The sequence below is a fragment of the Vulpes lagopus genome, chromosome 5 (genome assembly GCF_018345385.1).
Source record: "Vulpes lagopus strain Blue_001 chromosome 5, ASM1834538v1, whole genome shotgun sequence".
Taxonomy (NCBI): Eukaryota; Metazoa; Chordata; class Mammalia; order Carnivora; family Canidae; genus Vulpes; species Vulpes lagopus.
This window is the reverse complement of record NC_054828.1, coordinates 17,286,806-17,311,566: the sequence shown is the minus strand read 5'-3', so window position 1 is coordinate 17,311,566 and position 24,761 is coordinate 17,286,806. Positions and strand designations below refer to the sequence as shown.

General features: G+C 35.6%; 1 protein-coding gene across 6 annotated transcripts in view; it reads right to left on the bottom strand.

Moving 5' to 3' along the window:
* SLC41A2 (solute carrier family 41 member 2) overlaps nucleotides 1–24,761 on the bottom strand; it is a 120,351-nt gene that overhangs the window by 83,624 nt on the left and 11,966 nt on the right. For 3 of the 6 annotated variants that reach the window (XM_041755143.1, XM_041755142.1, XM_041755141.1), the window contains exons 2-3: nucleotides 13,884–13,975; nucleotides 12,052–12,777 (exon numbers count right to left, since the gene is read on the bottom strand). In XM_041755143.1, the coding sequence (XP_041611077.1) occupies nucleotides 12,052–12,606 (555 nt within the window). In that variant the 5' untranslated portion in view covers nucleotides 12,607–12,777; nucleotides 13,884–13,975. Of the gene's footprint in view, nucleotides 1–12,051; nucleotides 12,778–13,883; nucleotides 13,976–24,369; nucleotides 24,394–24,761 lie in introns of all 6 variants that reach the window. The other 3 variants (XM_041755140.1, XM_041755144.1, XM_041755145.1) reach the window with 3 other exon arrangements.

Genomic DNA, 24,761 nt, shown 5'->3' with positions numbered 1-24,761 from the left:
ATGCAGACTTCCTTACCTTGTACCTGGTCTTAGGAAAAAGACACTCATATTTCTCCGTAAGTAAAATGTTGAGGAAATTCCACTCTATTTCTAATTATCTGAGAATTTTGTTTTGTTTTGTTTTAATTTATGATAGTCACAGAGAGAGAGAGAGAGAGGGAGAGAGGGAGAGGGGCAGACACACAGGCAGAGGGAGAAGCAGGCTCCATGCACCGGGAGCCCGACGTGGGATTCGATCCCAGGTCTCCAGGATCGCGCCCTGGGCCAAAGGCAGGCGCTAAACCGCTGCACCACCCAGGGATCCCTCTGAGAGTTGGTTTTGTTTTTTTTTTTACCATGAATGAGTCGTTGAATTTTGTCAAATGCTTTTTCTGCATCAGTTGATATTATCATGTGATTTTCTTCTTTAAGCCTGTTAATATGGCAAATTACATTAATTTTCAAATATGGAGCCAAGCTCACTTCCCTCACTTGTTCATGGTGTATAATTCATTTTATATATTGCTGAATTCTACCTGCCAGTATTTTGTCCAGGATTTTTTCTTTTATCTATACACAGGAGATTAATCTGTAGCTTTAAAAAATTATATTGTTTCTGGTTTTGTATCTGAGTAATAACTAGCTTCTTAAAAAGAAAAGTGTTCCCTCCTCTTCAATTTTCCAGATAAGCTTATGTAGAATGTGTTAATTCTGCTTAAAATATTTGATAGAAATTACAGGTAAAACTAATTGGGCCTGAAGATTTAGCTTTTAGGGGTTTTTAAAATTACATATTCAATTTCCTTAGTAGGTATAGAGCTGTTCAAATGATCTATTTCATTTGTGTTCTTTGTAATAGTTGTTTCTCAAGGAAGCAGTCCACTTTGTGTAAGTTGTAAAATGTACGTGCGCAGAGTTGTTTGTAGTATTCCTTTATTATCCTTTCGATGTCTCTGGATCTCTAGTGATATTCCCCATTTCATCCTGGTTTTTCCTTGTTTTGGGGGGTTCTTCTTTTTTTTTTTTTTTTTTTTTGGTAATATTGCTAGAGATTGTCGGTTTTAATGATCTTTCCAAAGAACCAATTATTTGTTTAATCAGCTTTTTCTCCTTCTGTTTTCAATTTCACTGAAATTTTTGCTTTTATCTTTATTATTCTTCTGCTTGCTTTTGGTTTATTTTGTTCATCTTTTTCTGAGTTTGAGATGAGAGCTTTGATTAAGATTTTCTTCCTTGTTCTAATATCCATCTATAAATGTCCATCTCTGTATTGCTTTACCCGTGACTCAAAAATTCTGATGTTACATTTTCATTTTCATCCAGTTCAATGTTTTGACTTTTTTGAGGCTTCCCCTTTGAACATGGATTATCTAAAGGTATGCTGTTTAGTTTCCAGTATTTGGAAATTTTCCTGTTTTCTTTCTGTTACTGATTTCTAGTTTGATTACATTGTAATCAGAAAACATACTCTGAATGACTTCACTATTTTAAACTTGTTGAGGTTTGGTTTACGGCCCAGGTTATGGTCTACTTTGGTATATGATCTATGACAGTGTAAACTGAATGTGTATGATGCTGTTTTGGGGAGGGGAGTGTTCTATAAATGCCAATTAGATTCTGTTTGGCTGATGGTATTGTTGAGTCCTTCTATATCCTTGCTGATTTTCTATTTGTTCTATCAATTGTTGAGAAAAGAGTATTGAAGACTCTAATTATGGATTTTTCTTTCTCCTTTCAGTTCTATCACGGGCTCTTATTATTAACCAACAAAATGAAAGTCCTGGCACCCTACGTGCCCTTCTCTGATAACACCCTGGCTGAAGTGCTGGAGTACATCACTATAGCCTCTCTTCCTCCCCAGATTTATTGAGGTATAACTGAAAAAACTGTAGTATATGTAAAGTGTATAACATGATGATTTGATATACATATACCATTGTGAAAGGAGTCCCACCATCAAGTTAATTCACACATCCATCCAACTCACGTTACCTCTTTCTTTGGTTAAAATGCTTACAACTTTTTGTCTTATTTAGCAATTATCAACTATACAGTACAGTATTATCAACTATAGTCACCATGCTATACACTAAATCCTCAGAACTTATTCATCTTATAACTGAAAGTTTGTACCTTTTAACCAACCTCTCTCCATTTCCCCCATCCCCCAGCAAGTACCATTTTACTGTTTCTGTAAGTTTGACTTTTTTTTTTTTAGATTCCACATATAAGTGATATCATGCAATATTTGTCTTTCTCCATCTGATATACTTTACTTAGCATAATGCCCTTCACGTACATCCATGTTCATTAAAACCTCTTGAGGTTGAAGTCTAAGCCCCAAACTGAACCTTTGCTGCCCTGGGTGTGTGGATGAGGCCAGTCTTTTCTGTCATGGTTGGCTAGAGTAGAACAATTCTTGTCTACAAGGTTTCTATCTTGCTAGATTGCCCTTTTCCTAATCATTTGGCTAGCGAGAACACGCTTTTCTTGTTTGCACCTGTTGGCATTCCCAGGTTGCTGGCTTCTTTAGCTCCAAATCAGGGATATATGAAGCAAAAAGGGCCTAGACAGGCTTTCTTCTTTCTACCTTTCATGGAATCTCCTTATGTTTATTTTATACAAAGTTTCCAGGGTTTTGTTTTGTTGTTGTACTTAATGGGCAGAATAGGTAAACATACATTTTACAGCTTCCCAGAAATCAAAATGCCTTTACATCAGAGGAAGTGCTAGTGCCTTCCTGAGATCACAGCTATGTTAAAGAGAGATATTTTATCTTCAGTACAAATTCTAAAATGATAGCTATGCTTCATAAGTAAAGACAAACATGCTGTTGCCTTCCTAGCTTTGTGAATTGAGAAACTGATAACAAAAATTAGTCTAACATTGATACTGCCCTCTTACCTTTTCTTTGCACTTTCAAAACATTGACATTTTGTCCACAAAACTTCAACAAAGCCTCCCTTTTCTCTCTGACCAGTCTACCTTCCATATCAGAAAATAGCCCTAACTCAGAGTTCCATGGTTAGAAATACAGCTTAGGTATTGCATCATTCCCCATGAGTTCTGAAACACATACAGCAGTATAGTAATAAAGGAATACTAGAGAGCTATACTACCTCACATTTCAAAGGAATATTTTCAGCATTGCAATAATACTATCTTCATCAAACATAATAGGATCTCAGGGTTTGGCAGACATCAGCTTTCAATAATATTCTAATGATCAGTATAAATTTACCTAGGAATTACTAGCAGTAATTCCAAAGGTATTAGCTCAGTTTACTTACGTTTCTTTTAGATGTTTGGGTAGCTAACAGTAATCTCATTTTATAGAATCTTGTAACAGAGTAAGTCTATGGATAATCCAAGATATGCATACAGCATGTTATACAGAGAACAGGATTTACACAAAAGACAGGGCTCTGCCATTTACAAGCTGTACATTCTTGCACAAATCATTTAAAACTATTTGCCTATTTTTAGTGAGGGAAGAAAAGACAAAGAGCTTAGACTAGGATATTCCAATTCTGAATCTTAGGATTTAAAACTCTAAGTTTGATTATCAAAATTCAGGAATCTTTATAACAAAGTAGTTTATTTCACTCATTCATTCAACAAGGAATTACTGAATGTCTGTTCTATGTAAAGCATTATGCTGAGTTTTTGGACTGGGCCCTATGTAAGTGGGACCAAAGATTGTGTGGCCTAACTATCCCAACCCAACTCCATTTACTAGTGGTAAGGGCACTTACATAACTTTAGATTCAAAGTTCTCAAACTTGAGCCCACATCAAAATTACCAGAAATGCTTATAAACACAGTTTGCTGGACCTCACCCTAAGTTTCAGCTATGGTAGAGTCTGAGAATTTGTGTATCTAAGTTCCCAGATGATGCGGATGCTACTGGTCTAGGGAGCACACTTTGAGAAACACGGACTGAGATAAACAAAAAGACCATGGAGGGGCCAAGTCCTACATGTAAGGAGTCACTACACTAAAGGATGTTCTTGCCTCTTATGCATACTTTTCCATCTCCACTTTCCTTGAAACAATATCCACTCCCTCTCACTTGAGAAGCAGTTAAATTCCTACTCTTTGTGCTTCTAGTGAAATTGCTGATCTGATTGGCCATCTGTCCCCTGAGATAGAAGTGTAACTCAAACATAAACATTATTTTCTCTCTCTAGTCACATTGACTTGTCCCAGAGGTAAGCACATGACCAAAGACAAGCCAACTAAAGAGTTCTTCCTTAGATTTTTCCAAACCAGGGATCCCTGGGTGGCGCAGTGGTTTGGCGCCGGCCTTTGGCCCAGGGCGCGATCCTGGAGACCCCGGATCGAATCCCACATCAGGCTTCTGGTGCATGGAGCCTGCCTTCTCCCTCTGCCTGTGTCTCTGCCCCCCTCTCTCTCTCTGTGTGACTATCATAAATAAATAAAAAATTAAAAAAAATACTATTAAAAAAAAAGATTTTTCCAAACCAAAGAGAAAGAATGGCTCATTTTTTTCCCTTTGTAAAACAAACTAAAAGGATAGGACCTCACAACTGTCAGGGTCTATATGCAATATGAGAGAATGTGGGCAACAAAATGGAAATTGAAATGAGAGACAGAGAGAAGATAAGCATAAAATTAAGTCTTTGATCTAGTTATATCTGAGGTAGGCTGCACATCTATTCTTCCCAGTTACAAAAGACAATACATTCTTTTATTCCTTAAATTAAGTGGTTAATTGGGTTTCAATTTCTTACAACAGAAAATTCTGACTCACAGAAGGTGACCCAAAGATATGTCCCCAGTAAATGAGGATAGAGTACAGTAACTAGTTAAAAGTTGCCTTGGGAGACTCCTGGGCAGCTCAGAGGTTGAGCATCTGCCTTCGGTTCAGAGTGTGATCCCTTGGTGCCGGAACCAAGTCCCACATCGGGCTCCCTGCATGAAGCCTGCTTCTCCCTCTGCCTATGTCTCTGCCTCTCTCTTTCTGTGTCTCTCATGAATAAATAAATAAAATCTTTAAAAATAAATAAATAAAAGCCATCTTGTAAGTCAGCCACTCGTCAGTTGTGTGACCTATGCAAATAACTTAGTATCTAAGCCTTGTACATGAAATGGAAATAACACAGCCTACCTCAGTGTTCTCATAAACATCAGATGAGATAACTCACACAATGTACCAACAGAGAATGTTCAATGAATGCTACTTGTTAATATTTACTGAACATTGATCTCCCAGCTACTATAATTGTGCTTCACATGCTCCTTTATGAAGTTCTTTAATTTAGGGCCCAGGATGAATAAAGTGATGTTGTAAGGCATGAGTTCACAAAGGTAGTTTAGACTGGAACAAAAGCTTATTCCTTGGGGTAAGCCTGAACATATTAAAAAGAGCATTTCACATCCCTACTGGGTTTTTTTGGTAGTTCAGTAGATTCCTATAGCACTCTTTTTACCTCTAAAGGTACTTAAGTGTTCAGTCATGCATTTTAGTTATAATCCATGTATTTATATTTCCCACTACTACAAAAAGGCATCAACTTTGGGGTAAAAACTCATATAGTGTTAACAATACAGAGAAAATATCTGACGAAATTCAACATCCATTCGTGATTTTTAACACAAACCTTAGTAAACTAAAATTTTAAAATGTTCCTAACATGATAAATATTACAAAAATCAACAGCAAATCCCATACTTCATGAGAAACTGTTGAAAGCTTTCTCTTTGAGATCTGGAACAAGACAAGCCTGTTCTCATCACTTTTATTTTATAGTGCTTTGGAAGTTCTAGTCAGTACAGAATGGCAAATAAATAAATAAATAAAGTTTAGAAAAATAAATACTGTCATTATTCACTGAAAATATGGTTTTGATAAAGTAATTCCAAAATAATTTACATATAAGTTATTAATATTAGTAAGTGATTCTAGGAAAGTTGCTAGCTACAGGGTCAATATACATACACACACAAACAGAAAATAAATTTTTTAAAGAACTATACATTTACAATAGCATAAAAAGTATCAAATAACTAGAAATGAGTCTAACAAAAAATGTAAAAGATCTGTGTTCAGAAACGATTAAATATTAGAGAGAGAAATTAAAGATGATCTAAATAAATGAAGAACGCTATTCCATATACATGTATCAGAAGAGTCGGAATTATAAAGAGTCAGTTCTCTTCCTAATTATCTGTAGATTCAATGCAATCTGAATCACAATTTCAACAACTTTTTTTGTGGAAATTGACAAGCTTTTATACTGAAATGTATGTGAAAGTGCAAAGGGAAAAGAATAACCAAAGCACTCTGAGGAAGAACATGGAGAACATTCTCTACCAGATATTAAGATGGTGTGGTATTCATGCTAAGCAACATAAATACACCAAAGTAGTACAATAGAGAGCCCAGAAACACATCTGCACATAAATGGGTACTTGATTTATAACAAAGATTTTGGTTATATAATAGAGCAGACACAACTGGAAATCCATGTGGAAAGAAAAGAAACAAAACACAATCCCTACACCTCACACTCTATAAAAAATTATTCCAAGAAGAGAATGATCTAAATTAAAAGTCAAAACAACAAAGCTTATTTAAAAAGGTAATTTAAGGGACTATTTTAATTATCACAGAGTATGGAAAGATTTCTTAAGCAGGAAACAAAAAGTACAAACCATAGAAAAGTAGGAAAAAAGGCACTATCTCAAAATTAAGAATTTCTGCTCATTAAAATACACCACTGAGAGTAAAAAGGTAAGCCATAGAGAAGGGAAAGAGATTTTTAATACATATAACTAAAGGATTTGTGTCCAGAACACACAAATAACACAAATCAGTAAGAAAAAAATCTAAAAATCAAATAAGAAAATGAGCAAAAAAACCTTTACCAGTAACGTCCAAATAAATGGTCAGTAAATATTATTAATCATGAGGGAAAGCTCCATTAAAACCACTACACGTATGCCAGAATTTCTAAAAAGACTGCCAATACCTTGTTATACATAAGAATACAGAGCAATGAGACCTTTCATACGCAGCTAATTAATCTGTAAATTGGTACAACCATTTCACATATACTAAATTTAAATACCTTTATATCCTACGGCCCAGAAATTCCATTTCTACATGTGTATACAACAGAAATGAATGCATATGTGCACCCAGAATCTGAAAACACCAATGACCTCAATATCCATCAATAGCAGAATACATTGTGATATACTCATAATTGGATTAATAAATAGCAATAAAAATAAATGAACTATCTTTTCATAAAACTTGCATAATGTTGAGCAAAAAAAAAGCCAAACACAGAAGAATATATATTCTACACTTTACTGTATAAAGTTTTAGAAGAATTAAGTAAAACCAAACAATAGTGTTTAATGATACACATTTAAAAAGACAAAGAAGTATGAATCATAAAATCAGATTATTGATTACCTTTGGTGATGGGGGATAAAACCAATCATGAGAGCAAGAAGAATAATGAAATACTGCTAAGATTCTGTTTCTTGATGATAGTTCTATGATTGCTTGTGTCATGAAAATTCACTGAGCTGTACATTTTTGGTTTTAATACTGTATATTAAATTTCACTATTAAAAAGTTTTAAAAATATTCAAATTAAATATTTCAAAACATGTTTTTATAATTTTTAACACTAAGTTAATATATTTTTTAAGATTTTATTTATTTATTCATGAGAGACACAGAGAAAGAAAGAGAGAGGCAGAGACACAAGGCAGAAGGAGAAGCAGGCTCCATGCAGGGAACCTGATGCGGGACTCAATCCCAGGTCTCCAGGATCATGCCCTGGACTGAAGGCGGCACTAAACCGCTGAGCCACCTGGGTTGCCCAACACTAAGTTAATATTATAAATCAATAATGCATATGTTGTTATCTCAAATAGTATCAAGAAATAAGTAAATATTACGAGAAGATACATAAGCTATATAAATATTCTAATAGTCTATATGCTAACATTCTTATAGATGTTATTCTAGAGCTAAATATTGAATGTTTCTTCAGAATAATTATCAAGAAAAAGTGTCAACCAGAAACAGCTTACTCATTTTAGCAGTCGTGATACTATTGTAATAACCTGAAACAATTATATTTAGAGTGGACCGATAGATTTGGTTCTCTGTTAGTGTTATAGTCCATTCAAAAATTCAATATACTTTCATCCTCCCTCACTCTAATTTATCTCCCTCTTATTAAAATCCACAAAAATCTCCCCATCTCAGTATCTTTAAATTAATTATATCTGAAGTTTCTATTTTCCCCAACATTTTTGTACTGATGTATAATTAATGTACAATGTTAGTTTCAGATGTACAATTCCATAATTCTATAAATTACTCAGTGTTCATCAAGATAAGCATACTCTTAATCCCCTTTATCTATTTCACCCAATTGCCCTACCCATTTTCCATTTGGTAACCATCAGCTCATTCTCTATATTTAAGAGTCTGTTTTTTGTCTTCTTTTTTTTTGGTATATTTTGTTTCTTAAATTCCACATATGAGTGAAGTCATATGGTATTTGATTTCTCTGACTTATTTCACTTAGCATTATGCCCTCTATGTCCACCCACGTTGTTGCAAATGGCAAGATTTCTTTCTTTTTTTTTTTATGATAGTCACAGAGAGAGAGAGAGAGAGAGAGAGAGGCAGAGACACAGGCAGAGGGAGAAGCAGGCTCCATGTACCGGGAGCCCGATGTGGGATTCGATCCCGGGTCTCCAGGATCGTGCCCTGGGCCAAAGGCAGGCGCCAAACCGCTGCGCCACCCAGGGATCCCAAATGGCAAGATTTCATTCTTTTTCATGGCTGAAGAGTATTCCATTGTGTGTACGGTTCTTTTAACCATTCACCCATCAATGGACACTTGGGTTGCTTCCATATCTTGGCTATTGTAAATAATGGTACAATAAACATAAGGGTGCATATAGCTTTTCAAATTAGTGTTTTCCTTTTCTTTGGGTAAATATCATAATGAAATTATTGGATCATATGGCATTTCTATTTTCTAATTTTTTAAGGAACCTCCAAACTATTTTCCACAATGGCTGTACCAATTTGCATTCCCACCAGTACTACAAGAGAGCTCCTTTTTCCCCACCGAAACTTGTTATTTCTTGTGTGTTTGATTTTAGCCATTCTGCCAGGTATAAGGTGATATCTCATTGTGGTTTTGATTTGCATTTCATGTGTCTGTTGGCCATCTGTATGTCTTCTTCAGAAAAATACTAAAGTCCCCTGCCCATTTTTATTCAGATTATTTGTGGTTTTAGGTGTTGAGTTGTATAAGTTTTTCATATACTTTGGATATTAATCTTGTGTTGGACATATCATTTGAAAACATCTCCCATTCAGTTGCCTTTTTGTTTTGTTGATGGTTTCCTTCACTGCGCAAAAGCTCTTTATTTTAGTGAGTCCAATAATTAAATTTTGCTTTTGTTTTCCTTGTCTGATGAGACATACCTAGAAAAATGTTTCTCTGGCCAATGTCAGAGAAAATACTGCCTGTGCTCTCTCCTAGGAGTTTTATGGCTTCAGGTCTTACAGTTAGGTCTTTGATCCATTTTGAGTTTATTTTTTTGTATGGTGTGAGAAAGTATAGGTCTTTGATCCATTTTGAGTTTATTTTTTTGTATGGTGTGAGAAAGTGGTCCAGTGGTCCAGTTTCATTCTTCTGCATGTAGCTTTCACACCTTTTGTTGAAGAGACTGTCTTTTCCCAATTGTATATTCTTGCCTCTTTTGTCATAGATCAATTGACCATATAAGCATGGATTTGTTTCTGGGTTCTCTATTCTGTTCCATTAATGTAGGTGTCTATTTTTAGCACCATTCTGTTCTTTTTCTTAAGTAAACTCTATACCCAAAGTGGAGCTTAAACTCACAACCCCAAAATCAAGAGTCACATGTTCTTCTGACTGAGCCAGCCAGGCAACCCTGGTGTTTTGATTACTACAGCTTTGTAATGTATCTCTTTTTTTATATATATCTTAAAATATATATCTTAACATCTGGAATTGTGATTACCATCTTTGTTCTTCTTTTTCAAGGTTGCTTTGGCTATTCAGAGTCTTTGTGTTTCCATACAAACACTTTAGTACTATTTGTTTTAGATGTCTGAAAGATGCTGTTGGTATTTTGATAGGGATTGCATTAGATCTTTAGATTGCTTTGGGTAGTATGGATACTTTAACAATATTGGGTCTTCCAATCCATGAGCATGGAACATCTTTCCATTTGTTTGTGTCATCTTTAATTTCTTTTACTAATGTTTTATAGTTTTCAGAGTATAGGTCTTTTACCTCCTTGGTTCTTTAAAATTGGTATTTTATTATTTTTAGTACAACTGTAAATGAGACTGCTTTCTTCATTTCTCTTTCTGCTATTTCATTATTAGTGTATAGAAGTGCAATAGACTTGTTATTATTTTTGTATTCTCTGACTTTACTGAATTCATTTATCAATAGTAGTATTTTTGGTGGAGTCTTAAGGATTTTATATATATGGTATCATGTCATCTGCAAATAGTAAATATTTTACTTCTTCCTTACCAATGTGGATGCCTTCTTTTTCTTGACTGATTACTGTAAAAATTCAATAAGAACCATCTTAAGATGGTTCTTTTCATATCCTTTCTCCAACTGATGGTGGAAAAATTGTTTCTATTTATGTATATTTTCAATTTAAATAAAAATGTTATCCTTTAAAAAGTTTTTTGGTGTCATAAATGACCTGAGATTTCTTTTAAGCACAAGCAATGAAAGACAAGGCACATAAATGTTATCCTATCTAACTAACACTTTTCCAAAGCCAATCTTTCTCTGATTGTTGAATGAAAACTGGTAGTAACAGAATGCTACATTTTAACAACTTACTACGTTAGAAAGATAATTATATAATAAGTAACTCTGTAACCATACTACATTAAGAATTCCTATAAATCAATAAGAAGCATATACATTTTCAAAATGGATAATAGATACAAAAAGGTAACTCGTATAAGAAATATTCACAGAAGAGGTAAGAATAGCCAATAAACATATGAAAACATGCTAAACATTAATAATAATTAAAGAATGTTAATTAGTTTATGAAAACATTTCCCTATCAATTAACAAAAATGAAAATGATCAAGAATATTCAATACTGACTAGGACATGGAAAAATAAAAAGTATTTCTATACTAACGGTAGGAGTGTAAATATTTGGTGCAATCTTTTTGAAAGTTAATCTGATGGTATCCATAAAATTATAAACCCATGCACCTACCCTAATCCCCAGAAATCCCATTCTTAAAATCTATCCCATGAAAATATTAGTGTAAGTGTATAATGATATATTTATAAGGGTATTCATTATAGCACTAGCATGGGAGAGTATTGAATACATTTTAGTATGTTCAGACAATGGAATATCAAGCTCTCATTTTAAAACGCAGAACATCTTTGTTATTAGTTTGTAAAGATGTCTAAGATATATTATTAAGCAATTAAAATAAGTGGCAGAAAAATATATATAGCACTTCATTTTTATTTCTGAAAAAGAAACTGTACATAGGTATATATGTAACCATAGAAAAATATTGGCAAGTAAACACACAAACTCTTAACCTATGGAGGGGAAGAGAATTTGGTTTGAAAAGGAGGAAGAGGGAAGATTTTTTATCTTTTATTTAATACTTTGCATTGTTTGAATTCATTTTTTAACAAGTATATATCTTATTTTAAAGATAAAGAAGTATTTAAATATAATATTTATTGGGTTTTGCATTGTACCCATGTTGGGGTTACTTTATCATTGTACTTTTTCATGAAGTGTCACTTGACAGAATGAGACTATTCTCTCAGGACCTCTAAAGGAAAACAAACAAAAACACTAGAAACAACACATTCTCTGCTTGAGTCAGCATTAGTTCATTTCACTGAGGGATAAGTTAAATCTAGAATAGATTTAGAAATCTAGAATGTTTGAGATTAGAAACCTACAAAAAGCATTTTCAACAATGAAGACAGACAGTGAAGATAAACAAAGAATTAAACCCACCTGGACTATATCCAAAACCATGCCGGCTGAAACTGTTCCAAAACCAGCTAGTAAAAATGGTACAAGTATTTGCAGTGCCATGACACCACTGGATTCCTTTGGTGATTTCTGGTTTGTTTCCACAATGGCGTCTTCATCCCCTTCACTAGATGCATCTTCATTCTGTAGCATGGCAGCAGCCTCTGCAGTACTCCTTCCATCACAGAACTTGTAGTTGGCATAGTCGTCATACTTGGGGCTGCAGCTTCCTGGTGTGTGCCCATTATTGCCATGAAAAGACTGCTCTGAGAAACTGTGAAACTCCATGTGCTGCTCAGATCGACTGCTAAAAGTCTGTGCTGCTGTTGATAACCCATCTTGCCAAATGCCATTTGCTTTTTTGTGTCTATCTTCCTGGTTTTTCTGGTAAATTACTGGAACCATACTCAACAATAAATTTAAAAACTTATCAGACTGAATTGTATTTAAGCTTAAAGTCCAGTCTACTAAACCTCCTCCACTACTTGGACCACTACTTATGTCATTAGTAATAGATCTTCCTTTGCTATTAGTCATATTGTCATCGCAAAAGACCCTGTACTCCTTGGACCTCAAGCTTTGTACACCATTATAGGTAAATCAGAACCACACAAATGCTGGTTTGAATTAAGATGTTGCCTTCATTTTGTAGGAAATAACGTTTCTACTAAGAAAAGGTGTATAAGAAGTTCCACAGAGGGACTGGATCTGAAAAGAAGAAAATAAAATAATTTTTTAAAAAATCAGATTAACTATCTTGATACTTACGATTCTCATATAAAACACTTATGTTCTTAAACCAACCCTAAGGTAATGACACTATGCTTTGTGGGCTTAACACATAATTGTTTTGAGCCATACAGCTACTTTCTAAACAGAAATATAGTACAGAACTTTGTGCTCAAATCTTTGTTAAAAGTGTTTATCTTTAATAAATATATTTTTTAAAGATTTATTTATTTATTCATGACAGACAGACAGAGAGAGAGGCAGAGACACAGGCAGAGGGAGAAACAGGCTCCATGCTGGGAGCCCAACTCAGGACTTGATTTTAGGACTCCAGGATCGCGCCCTGGGCCAAAGGCAGGCACCAAACCGCTGAGCCACCCAGGGATCCCCCTAAAAGTGTTTATCTTTGCATACTTTACATAATTGACACCTATGTAAAGCCATAAAGTCTCTGCAATTCTACAGAGAACAAATTTATTAAATAAAGTGATGGCTTCTGGGGTGCCTGGGTGGCTCAGTCGGTGAAGCAACCAACTCTTGGTTTCAGCTCAGGTCATGACTTCCAGGGTCAGGAGATGGAGCCCTGCTGCAGGCTCTCCTCAGCTGGGAGTCTGCTGGAAGATTCTTTCTCTCTCTCTCTCTCTCTAAAATAAATGAATAAATCTTTAGTGATGGCTTCTATTACTATACAGAGGTCTCAGAATCAAATTGTTACAACTCTTTACATATGTCAGTATATAATAAGTAGTAAAGAATATGGCATTATATTTTAAATGTTAAATAATAAACCTACTTTATTTACAAAATGTATCATATATTTTATCAAAATGTTATTTTTATTAAAATATGAGGAGACAATGATAATGTTTGCCATAAAAATATTTGGTAAATATTCTGAACACTGCTTAGGGCATTTATTTCATATATAAAAATAGGTTGCAATCATATTTGTACAACTCATTACAACTGATTTAGGAATACAATCTCTGTTATCTACAAAATAACTACAAAGAAAAGGAGTTACAGATACTCACTAAATGTTCTACTTTGCAAGCCAACCAAAAGAAAGCTTACAATGCACTTACTACTTAATGCTCTTCTCAAAGTCCGCTCTGACCCCCAATCCCAGAGTAGGCTTCTGAGTGGCTGGCCAGCAACCAAATCCTCTCTAAAGACTCTGAAATCAAGGGACACAGACACATACTATAGCTAGTTTTACAGTGATAGGCACTGAAGCTGCAAGGTCATATACCACCCACCCAGGTAGAGAGCCTGAGTATTTGGACAGCTGCTGCCAGAGCTACATAGGCTTTCAAAGTGATCCACTGCAATGGGTCTAAAGGCCTCAGGTCAGGAACACCCAGGCCTGCCTTGTACTTCCAAGAGCATCGAGATCAAGAAATTGGCACTTCTTTGATAACAGATAGGTGTTCTCACTGCCCAACTGCACTGCCACCCACCAAGTGAGAACTGAGAATTACTACTGCTAGTCACTGCTTTTATTTCTTTTTTTTAATTTTTTTTAGTGGTCACTGCTTTTAATTAAAATTATTACATCCCTCAATGCTTGTTGTCAGTTCCTTAGAATGTCCATCTCCACTCCTTTGATAGGAAGATCAATAGCAAACAGAGGTGTATAGCAAGCAGGTGGTATGGCCTGTCTCATCTATTTCATCATTCACTCATTTTCTTTCCTTCCTTTTTGTGATATGGAGGAATCTTGGAATCCTACTGAGAAACATTTTAAAACAGATTGTGGGACCCCAAATCTACTACTGACCAGGAATATCTATGTTTGAAGACTATACATCTTTCTTTTTAAACTCGCCCAAGGGATTATAGTGCAGACTTCTCGTGGACTTGCCGTAAAAATCCAATGAGTAGGGGCACCAGGGTGGCTCAGTTGGTGAGGGTCTGCCTTCAGCTCAGGGCATGACCCCAGGGTCCCAGGATCAGGTCCCACATTAGGCTCCCTGCATGGAGCCTGCTTCTCCCTCTGCCTGTGTCTCTGCCTCTGTGTCTCTCATGAGCGAATAAATAAAATCTTTAAAAAATAATAATTCAATGAATAGTAGCCATTTTTTGCCATTTGCAGGTTTTCAGTAAACATACATAGCAAGGCAATGTTTAAAGAAAATCAGATGAATGGAACTAATGTCCAGAGTAAAGCAGAGGAGAAACCAAGTAGTCCCAGAAAAAGAAAGACGGCCAGAATAGCTACCCGAGAACTTTCCATGTAATAAGAGGCTCAGCTATACTTCTGGAACTTATAAGGTTCCCTGAGTGGCTTTCTGTTCCTTCTACCCATTTGCTTCTTTTTTTAAAGAGTGAGCATTTCACTGCCTCAAAGAGATCTTCAGTTAAATAAAATATAAAACAAACCTCAAAAGGATTGAACTTTAAGATAAATCTATACTACTGAAGGGCCTGTCATGGATACAGGCAATTTCTTCTTCCTTTTGAAGCAGAATTATCCGGTTGATCAAAATGGAGAGAACTGGGGAAACTTGACCAACTAACACTAGATAGAAAAATGAAAGGAAGGGAAGGTGAAGGGTGGGGAGGAATCTCCCAAGACAAGTCCTCTCCATTAGAATATTTACAGGGCATGGCTAAGCACACAGTCAACACAGACTTGGCCAAGCGGGATCCAGATGCAAAGAAAGATACGTACAGCTCATACTTTTGCTCCTAGTATTCTTACTTTGGCATAAGCAATTTGGAAGGTAAGATGGAGAGATGGATATTCAACCAGGGCCTTTGTGCACAGAGACCATGAGGTGGGTCTGAAATCTAGCCCAAGGCTCCATTCATGGGGCTGCCTTCTTCTGGGAGGCACTGTTTTTAAGTTGACACAAATTTCCATTTCCTACGTGAATCTGTTCTTCCTCTATTTCATGCAGTTCAGGTAGGCTTATCAATCAACAGTATCCTACCCTCCAGATCACATGACAAGTGGCTCCAGCAGGACCTAAGTCCTTCCCTGGAATTTTACATTTTGGTTTTCTATTTCCTGAGTGACTACTAGATGCTGGGGTTACACAAAATTAATAAAACGAGCACCATTCCTGCTTCTAATGGATTCTATCTTGTGATGGGGATGATACACACCATATGAGCAAACAAATGAGATAATCTGTGATAAAGGCTCTAAAGGAAACATTTGATTTAATGAGTGAATAAGTTACTGAGGGCTACTTTAGAGTGAAAGGCCTCTGGAAGAGTTTTCTCACTTCTCTTTGAAGTGACATCATTCTGAAGCTGCCATTTTATCAAAAGTAGCACCTCAAAAAGTCTCCTCTACCACCACCACCACCACCACCACTTGAAGGGAAGCAGTAGTACTCTACTGTTCCAGATTTTTAAATTTTTAAATTTATTTTATTTTTAATTTGCAACTTCAGGATTTAAAGGTAGGCTATTCTATTAAAGTTCTAAAGATACTGTTTCTCCTCGGCTAGGTCAGTACTACATTAATATAACCTACTAAGTAACTGAAGAATGACATAAAATATTCCCACTGGCATTCTTTACCTTTAAATCCTGAATTCTCAAAAAAAATAAAAAATAAAAAATAAAAAATCCTGAATTCTCCGTGTTAAACAGAAACAAATCTCTAAGAACAAAGAATCTGCTACTTTATTCACTGATGGCCACTATTTGCACAAAATAGAAGTTGCAAATTTAAAAAAAAAAATCTGGGGGAGGGGCACCAGGGTGGCTCAGTGGTTGAACATCTGCCTTTGGCACAGGTCATGATCCTGGGGTCCTGGGATCCAGTCCTGCATCCAGGCTCCCTACTCAGTGGGGAACCTACTTCTCCCTCTCCCGCTGCCCCTCCCCCTACTTGGGCTCACTCACTTGCTCTCTCTCCCTCTCAAATAAATAAAATATTTTTAAAAAATAAAATAAAATTACAAATTTAAAAATGTGGAGTAGAGTACAAGTAGAATGGTTAAAACTGTGTCTTGGGATTTTTTTTCTTCCAAAACTGCAAAATGAAAAAAAAATTATCTATACTATCATCTAATGTCAATGAAAATATGAGGCATGATTCAAAAGCCCAGACTGAGTGGCTGTATCAAATCCTGTCATTTAGCAGTTTTGTTCCAAAGAAGACAACTCTATTTTACTGCCTTACGCCCTTGTTACTCTAAATATGGTTTATGGTCCAGCAGCACTGGTATTACCTGGGAGCTTGTTAGACTTGCAGGCTCTCAGCTCCCATCCCTACCCCCAATCTATGAATCAAAACCTTCACTTTTAATAGCATCCCCAAGTGATTTGTGTACACACACAAGTTTGAGAAGCACCTCCCTACACATTCAAAAAAGAATCCGATTTACATTCACTACACTCAAAATGAGTCACACTTTCAAATGTGAATAAAGGTATGAGCACTGGTAATACATAAAACATTACTAATGCAACTGTAAATGTTATACCACCTTGGAAAACAATGGGCATTATCTACTAAAATTAAAGATGTATATGCCCCACATTCCAGCAATTCCACCCCAAATTCATTCCCTGAAGAGACTCTTGCACTGTATACCAGAAGACACATAAAGAATACCCTTAGCAACATTTTCGTACTAGCAAAAAACTGGAATTAGCTCAAGAGAAAATCTAAATTGTGGGATATTCATACACTGGAATATATAAAGGGTATGATAAACACAAATTTCAAAAGAACAGTTGTATTTGGCTAAGTGGTATAAAAACATACAGGGGCACAGCCCGGGTGGCTTAGCAGTTTAGCGCTGCCTTCAGCCCAGGGCCTGATCCTGGAGACCTAGGATCGAGTCCTGCGTCAGGCTCCCTGCATGGAGCCTGCTTCTCCCTCTGCCTGTGTCTCTGCCTCTGTGTGTGTGTGTGTCTCTCAAGAATAAATAAAATATTAAAAAAAAAAAAAAACATACAGGGGGCTTCAAAGGTATTGGTTATATTTTTTCAGTTTGATGGTGGATATCTATTTATTACTGTCCTTTACTCATACACGCTACATAAGTGTTTCAGTATGCATGATGTTGTAGACTATTTTACTCCCATTATTGCTACCCTCCTGTAAGGAATTATCTCCACCTGTTGCCACCTTCCTTGAAGGGACTATGAGAGGATTAGACTTCCTCATCTCCACTGACACCAGAGTTGGCCACGTGACTTGCACTGGCCAAGAGAATGACAGCAGCAGAAACACCTACAAGCAGAAGCAGTTCAGCTATGTCTCCCTTTCCCTGTCATGAGATGGGCACGTTCTAGGTTACTGCTGCTTCCTCAAACTGGGTCCTGGGACAAAGATGCGTGCAGAGCCCCAGCTACTGCAGCCAATCCTCAGCAACTCACAGGCAACATGTAATGTGAAGAAGAAATAAAGCATTGTGGTTGAAAGCCACCACGAGTCTGGAATTATTACCATAGCATGATCTATCAAAAACTACCTAAAAGCGTATCTTTAAAAAAAGGATTCTGATATACAGATTCCTGCCTATTTAAGTTTGGGTGAGTCTCTGATCTACTGAGCACTTATGGGTTCCATCTATGGTTAAAGAGTTTTAAAACAGTGGTTTGCAAATATTTAGATCTCATTAACCAGTCAAACTTCCCCTCAAATTTTACCAAGTTAAAAACAATCTTTCCCAAGGGGCACCTGGGTGGCTCAATCAGTTAAGTGTTCAACTCTTGGTTTCGGCTCAGGTCATGATCTCAGGGTTGTGAAACTGAGCCACCCAGAGCTCAGTGCTTTGCATGGAATCCACTTTAGATTCTCCCTCTCCCTCTGCCCCTCCCCCTGATCGCATGTGCTCTCTCTGTCAGATAAATAAAATCTTTAAAACCAATTGTTCCCACCTCACACCTATTAGAATGGCCATCAACAAGAAGATAAAAGATAACAAATGCTGATCAGAATGTGAAGAAAAGGGAACTTTATGTACTGCCAGTGGACTGTAAATTGGTGCAGCCATTATGGAAAACAGTATGGAGGATCCTCAAAAAATTAAAAATAGAACTACCATATGACCTAGCAATTCCACTTCTGGGAACATATCCAAAGGAAACAAAGGCACTAACTTAAAAAGATATCTGCTCCCCTGTGTTCTGAGCACCATTATTTACAATAGCCAGAATGGAACAACCTAAGTGTCCACTGACAGGTAAGTAGACAAAGAAGTTGTCGTGTGTGTACATATATAATACACACACACACACACACACACACACACACAATGGAATATTATCCAGCCATAAAAACAAACAAACAAGGAATACCTGCCATCTGCAACAACATGAATGGACTCTGTGCTTTACAAAGGAAGTGAAATAAGTCAAAAAAAGAGAAATGGGAATACCGTATGATCTCATTTATACGTAGAATCTTTTTTAAAAAGAGAAAGACAAAAAAAAGAAAAGGAAAGAAACCTAACTTCAAAGAAAAAAGATCAAATTTGTGGTTACCAGAGATAGAGGCAGGGGGAACAGATGGGGGAATCTGAGGAAAGAGGTCAGAGTACAAACTTTCTGTTATAAGATACACAAGAACTAGAGATATAATGTGCAACACCAGAACTATAGTTAGCACTGCTGTAGGATATATAAAAGTTGTTAGAAAAATGAATCTTGGGGATCCCTGGGTGGCTCAGCGGTTTAGCGCCAGCCTTCAGCCCAGGGCGTGATCCTGGAGACCCGGGATCGAGTCCCGCGTCAGGCTCCTTGCATGGAGCCTGCTTCTCCCTCTGCCTGTGTCTCTGCCTCTCTCTCTCTCTATCATGAATAAATAAAATCTTAAAAAAAAAAAAAAAAGTAAAGTAAATCTTAACAGTTCTACCACAAGGAGAAAAAGAGTTTTTTCCTCCCTCATTTCTCTTTATTCTATCTATATGGCATAATGGATATTAATTGAATTTATTGTGGCAATTTTTTCATAACATACATAAGTCAAATCTTTATTTTGTAAACCTGAAACTCACCCAGTGATGTATGTCAATTATATTTCAATAAAACTGTTAAAAATGACATATATATACAAAAATCTAAAGATATTTTAAATGATATTTTTCTAAAAATATAAGTGTACTTTAAAAAAAAATAAATAAATAAAAAAATAAAAATATAAGTGTACTTTTAACACCAAAATGTAAAAGGGGAGGAGCACCTGCTGGCTAGGTCAGAAGAGCATGCAACTCTTGATCTCCGGGTGGTGAGTTTGAGTCCCACATTAGAAGAAGAGATTACTTAAAATGAACAAATAAATTAAAACTTAGAAAAATAAAATTAAAAAAAAAAGAACATAGAAGAGGCAAAATCTCAGATTAAAAGACAGCTTTCCATTGAACACATTTAGATTTAGATTAGAATCCACTCTATATTCCCTTTGACAGTTTTGTCATGGACAGCACTGGTCTATAGTCATGTCAGGGAGTAACTGACTTTAAGGAAAATAAACTAATACCAGACACTCCTTTATGAATTCTACCTCAGTTACAAAAATGAAAAACATGAATGTTCAAATTGCTTGTTTTTAAAACTTAGGAAAAAGCAGTGTATTTTATGTGTGTTGCTTTATTCTTTGTGCTAGAGGAGGTGTTGTTTCATTGCAAAGGTTATATAATACATGTAAAAAATCCAGCCAACCAGTGAGTTAGCAGGCCTTAATTATTAAGAAAGGCATTAAATGAGAGCTTAATACTTTGTTATCTTCCCATACCAAAAGTGATTTGAGTTATTGTTACCAGTATTATCACATTTAGTCAAAAATCTCAACTTGTCCATCAGGTGGGTATTTTATATGTGTATAAATATATTTGTATAAATCGTATATATTTGTATAAATTGTGTACTTTCTGCTCCTTTCGCTTTCTCTTTGGGTATATGTCTTCTGTGTTTCTGTTTGTTCTTCAAAAGTAGGTAGTAACCAAAGAGGATGTATTATGTGGTCAATTAAATTAGCTTTCAGAAAGGTTATGGCAAACAAAACCAGACTTCAGCTGATCTACAAATTATTTCCTTGTTTCATAAACAATTTTGGTTCATTCTTTTGAATAATACTCGGTTAAGTACTTAACTATTTAATTGTATAATCAGTTCATAAAGAAGGATTATGTCTATTTAATTTGCTTTTTTGAAGCACCCAAACAGCAGGTTGACTTTATAGCTGCTCAGTTTTAACTATTTTCATTTTAAGTTCTAAACCTATGTAAACTTAAATCCTTACCAATTTCTCTCAATGATTAACATTGAGAGAAAAATTATGTTTAAAAACCTTTTAGATTTCAATTTCATGACCTGAACGTCAGCTTCTCCATTTCCTATTCGCAATTCTCTTTTCCTGAAGTATTTACCATCAATCAGCACATATCCCAAACAGCTCCTAAACAATCATTCCTCTGGTATTCTTGTGTTCACCCTAACACCACTTTCTGCCATTCTGCCATGACCTCATGCAGAGGCACTCTGCATGAGGGTACTCACCAGAACCCAGGAGGGCACCCTAGCACCATTTATGGAGATCAGAGATCTTGACAGCTTGACTATTGAGTCATATTGAAAAACTCTCTTCTCCATTTGAGCTAGCCCTACAGCTATTACCAAAATCATTTCTCATTTTCAGCCCTTTGATCTCATCATTCTCATCCACTGAGCTCTACATTGCTTATTTGAGGTTTTTTTGTTTGTTTGTTTGTTTTGAGTTTCCTAATGTTTCACACTGACTTGATTCCTTCTACTAGATTATCTAAACCAGGTATATTATTTTCTTTTCTAAGCTTCCTTTATTCAATCCAGTTTCCTTTATTCAGCTTTTCCACTTCTACACTTTCTACCAGATTGTTCCACCTCAACGAAATCTACCCAAATCAATGTAAAACTAAGGGTACAGAGAGGAAAGAACAGTCAAAATTAAATGCCAAAAATAGTTAGCAATTTTCCTATCACTTACAGTTTAAAAAAAGAGAATTTTTTTAAATGAAACGTATCCATTTCGTTCCCACATGACAGAAATGACATGTTGTGTTTCCTGTGATATGTAATAGATCACTTGGCCCTCAAAAGACATCAATATGGAAATATAAAAGAAATCTCAAGAATTCCAAAGGCACTATTACTGCTTGGCAGAAGAATATAATTCATGGTATCCAGTTAAGAATATATAACTAGAAAAAATACATGAATGTCTTCTGATCATGTCCTGCAGCTAAACAAGGAACAGTAACTACAGTAACTATCCCACCATAACAATTCTAAGGAATGAAGGTGAGTCAATTCAATAACTGTCCCACAGACTTTACAAGATCGAAGTATCAAATTGGTCCAAACAACAGCTGAGTAATAGTAATTTACATCTTATAAATTTTTATTACTGTTCAGCTCCTTTAAAAATACTTAGAAACTGAGGGATACCTGGTTCAGTCGGTTAAGGATCCAACTCTTGCTTTCAGCTCAGGTCATCATCTCAAGGTCCTGGGATCAAGCCCCATGTCCAGCTCTGTGCTGGGAGCCACGTATAGGCTTCGGATTCCCTCTCCCTCTCTCTGCCCCTCCCCCTGCATGCATATCATATCTACACACTCTTTCTCCCTCTCTCAATTAAATAAATAAAATCTTTTTTGAAAAAGTACTTAGAAATTAAAATATAAGACACCATCTCACAAAGACCATCCTCCCTGGTTAAAAGGCTCACCTCTAAAATACAATGAGAATATCTCCCTGCTTTTTTTTCTTTTTTGTCTAAAATATATAACCATCTTCTTTTAAAAACTTGACTTCTTGGGATCCCTGGGTGGCGCAGCGGTTTGGCGCCTGCCTTTAGCCCAGGGTGCGATCCTGGAGATCAGGGAACGAATCCCACGTCAGGCTCCGGGTGCATGGAGCCTGCTTCTCCCTCTGCCTGTGTCTCTGCCTCTCTCTGCCTCTCTCTCTCTGTGACTATCATTAAAAAAATAAAAATAAAAATATTAAAAAAAAAACTTGACTTCTTTGACTTAAACTGAATTTAAGCACTCAGGTAAGTTTCATTTAAGTTATAGGTAGTGACCTCAAACTTTACTGGCAAGTTAGGAAAAACTGGGAGAAGGAAAGAACAATTAACTGCTATCTCAGTAACAATGAATTGCTGTAAAATTGGTGGCTCTGATATTTCCTAACAAACACAAAAGCTTGAGAAGTCACGGACATGATTCAACTACTGAGATCCAAAACCTAGCTGACTACATAAAACAATCACTCATTTCTAAAATTGCACACTGACAAAAAAAGAGTAATGTCTTGAAATTTATCAATTCTTTCTATATGCCTAAAAAACAACCAAACATTTGTAAAGAATTTAAGACCAGAAATAATCAGCTGATATACTAAATCTTCTGTATAATAAACCCTCAACACATCTCAAACAATTTTTCAAAGAAAACCAGATCCAGAGCAACTAATTTTGTTTCAGAATCACTACCTTCAATTCCACTGAATAAATAAGTAAATAATTTTTGAAAGAATGCTTTATTTAGGATAGACCAAAAACAAGCTAATGAGTCAACTACAACACAATTCACAGTTAAACCATTTCTACTTATTCAGAAAATATTGACAGAATAAATATGTGTGTGTCCAAAGAACTAAGTGTATTGCATAAACAAAGTACAGTTTATTCTACCAAGTGCCATCAGTTAGATTATATCTAGTCCCTATAAAACCAACTAAAAAAATGGGGCAAAAAATTCAATCATTTAACTAGATATTCTGATTAAGTTCACAGCAATACACAAATTCTTTTTCTAAGACAGGAAGTCAACTATTACCAGAAATATCGGTTAGTGCTACTATTTGAAAAAACTTGAGGAATAGTTAGATAGCAAAAGAGTACAATCAGAGAACCCTGTTTTAAGCTTTTCAATAATAAAACAAAGTAGGGATGCCTGGGTGGCTCAGTGGTTGGGCATCTGCCTTTAGCTCAGGACTTGATCCTGGAGTCCTGGGATGAGTCCCACTTCGGGCCCGCTTCTCCCTCTATCTATGCCTCTGCCTCTCTCTCTCTTTTTCTCTCTCTCTCTCTCTCTGTGTGTCTCTCACAAATAAAATCTTTTAAAAAATTAAATTTAAAAAAGTTTATTTCTGTTACTGTCTTAAACATTTCTTTCATGTATCTTATTCAAAAACTCACTTAATGACTCTCTCCTTTAATTGACAAGCAATGGACATTCATTAATTTCCTGAGAACTGCTGAGAACATCCCCTTCTCATCAATCATTCATGCATGAAGTCATATGAAACTTTATTTAGAAACAATACAGTTAGCCTTGCTACCGAAAATTGATATTTTTACTTTTCTTTAATAAATATTGAGCCATCTTATTTTTTTCCTTTAGCAGCAAAGAAACTTACAGGTATATCAAAAATTCAAATCTATGATTAATTTATCCATTTTAACGTTATAATTCTAGTTTTATTTTCTTTGGTACTAGTTTTATAATTCTTTTTTTAAAAAAGCCAACATTTCTTGTATTATTTTTTTTATAAACTGACTCAACACCTTTGTGTAAAGCATAGTGTACATAAGACTAAAACATAAATATATTTCCTTACCAGTTTTCTCTGGCACTTGTGAATCTGAAATACCAAAATTAGGAAGTTATGAGTTCATCAGCATTTCAAATGAGTAAAAACTATTCTTCAGAACTCATACAAAAGTATACTTTCATTTTTCCCCCACATAACACATGCTTATGTTCTTATAGACAATTAAACCCTACAAATGCAAACCCACTTCCGGACCAACGTAAAATATACACTTAACTCTGTATAATTAAACTGAAAATTGAAAATGAAAGCTTCCAGAATTTCAAGGTGCAGAAAGGATACCAATGTGTCAAAATTTAAGAGAAAGAAAATTCTATTTTTAAGAATAGATAAAGGAAGAAAGGAAGCTAATGTGTTAAGGTTTAAAAGAAAAATAAAATTTTGTTTTTAAGAAAAGG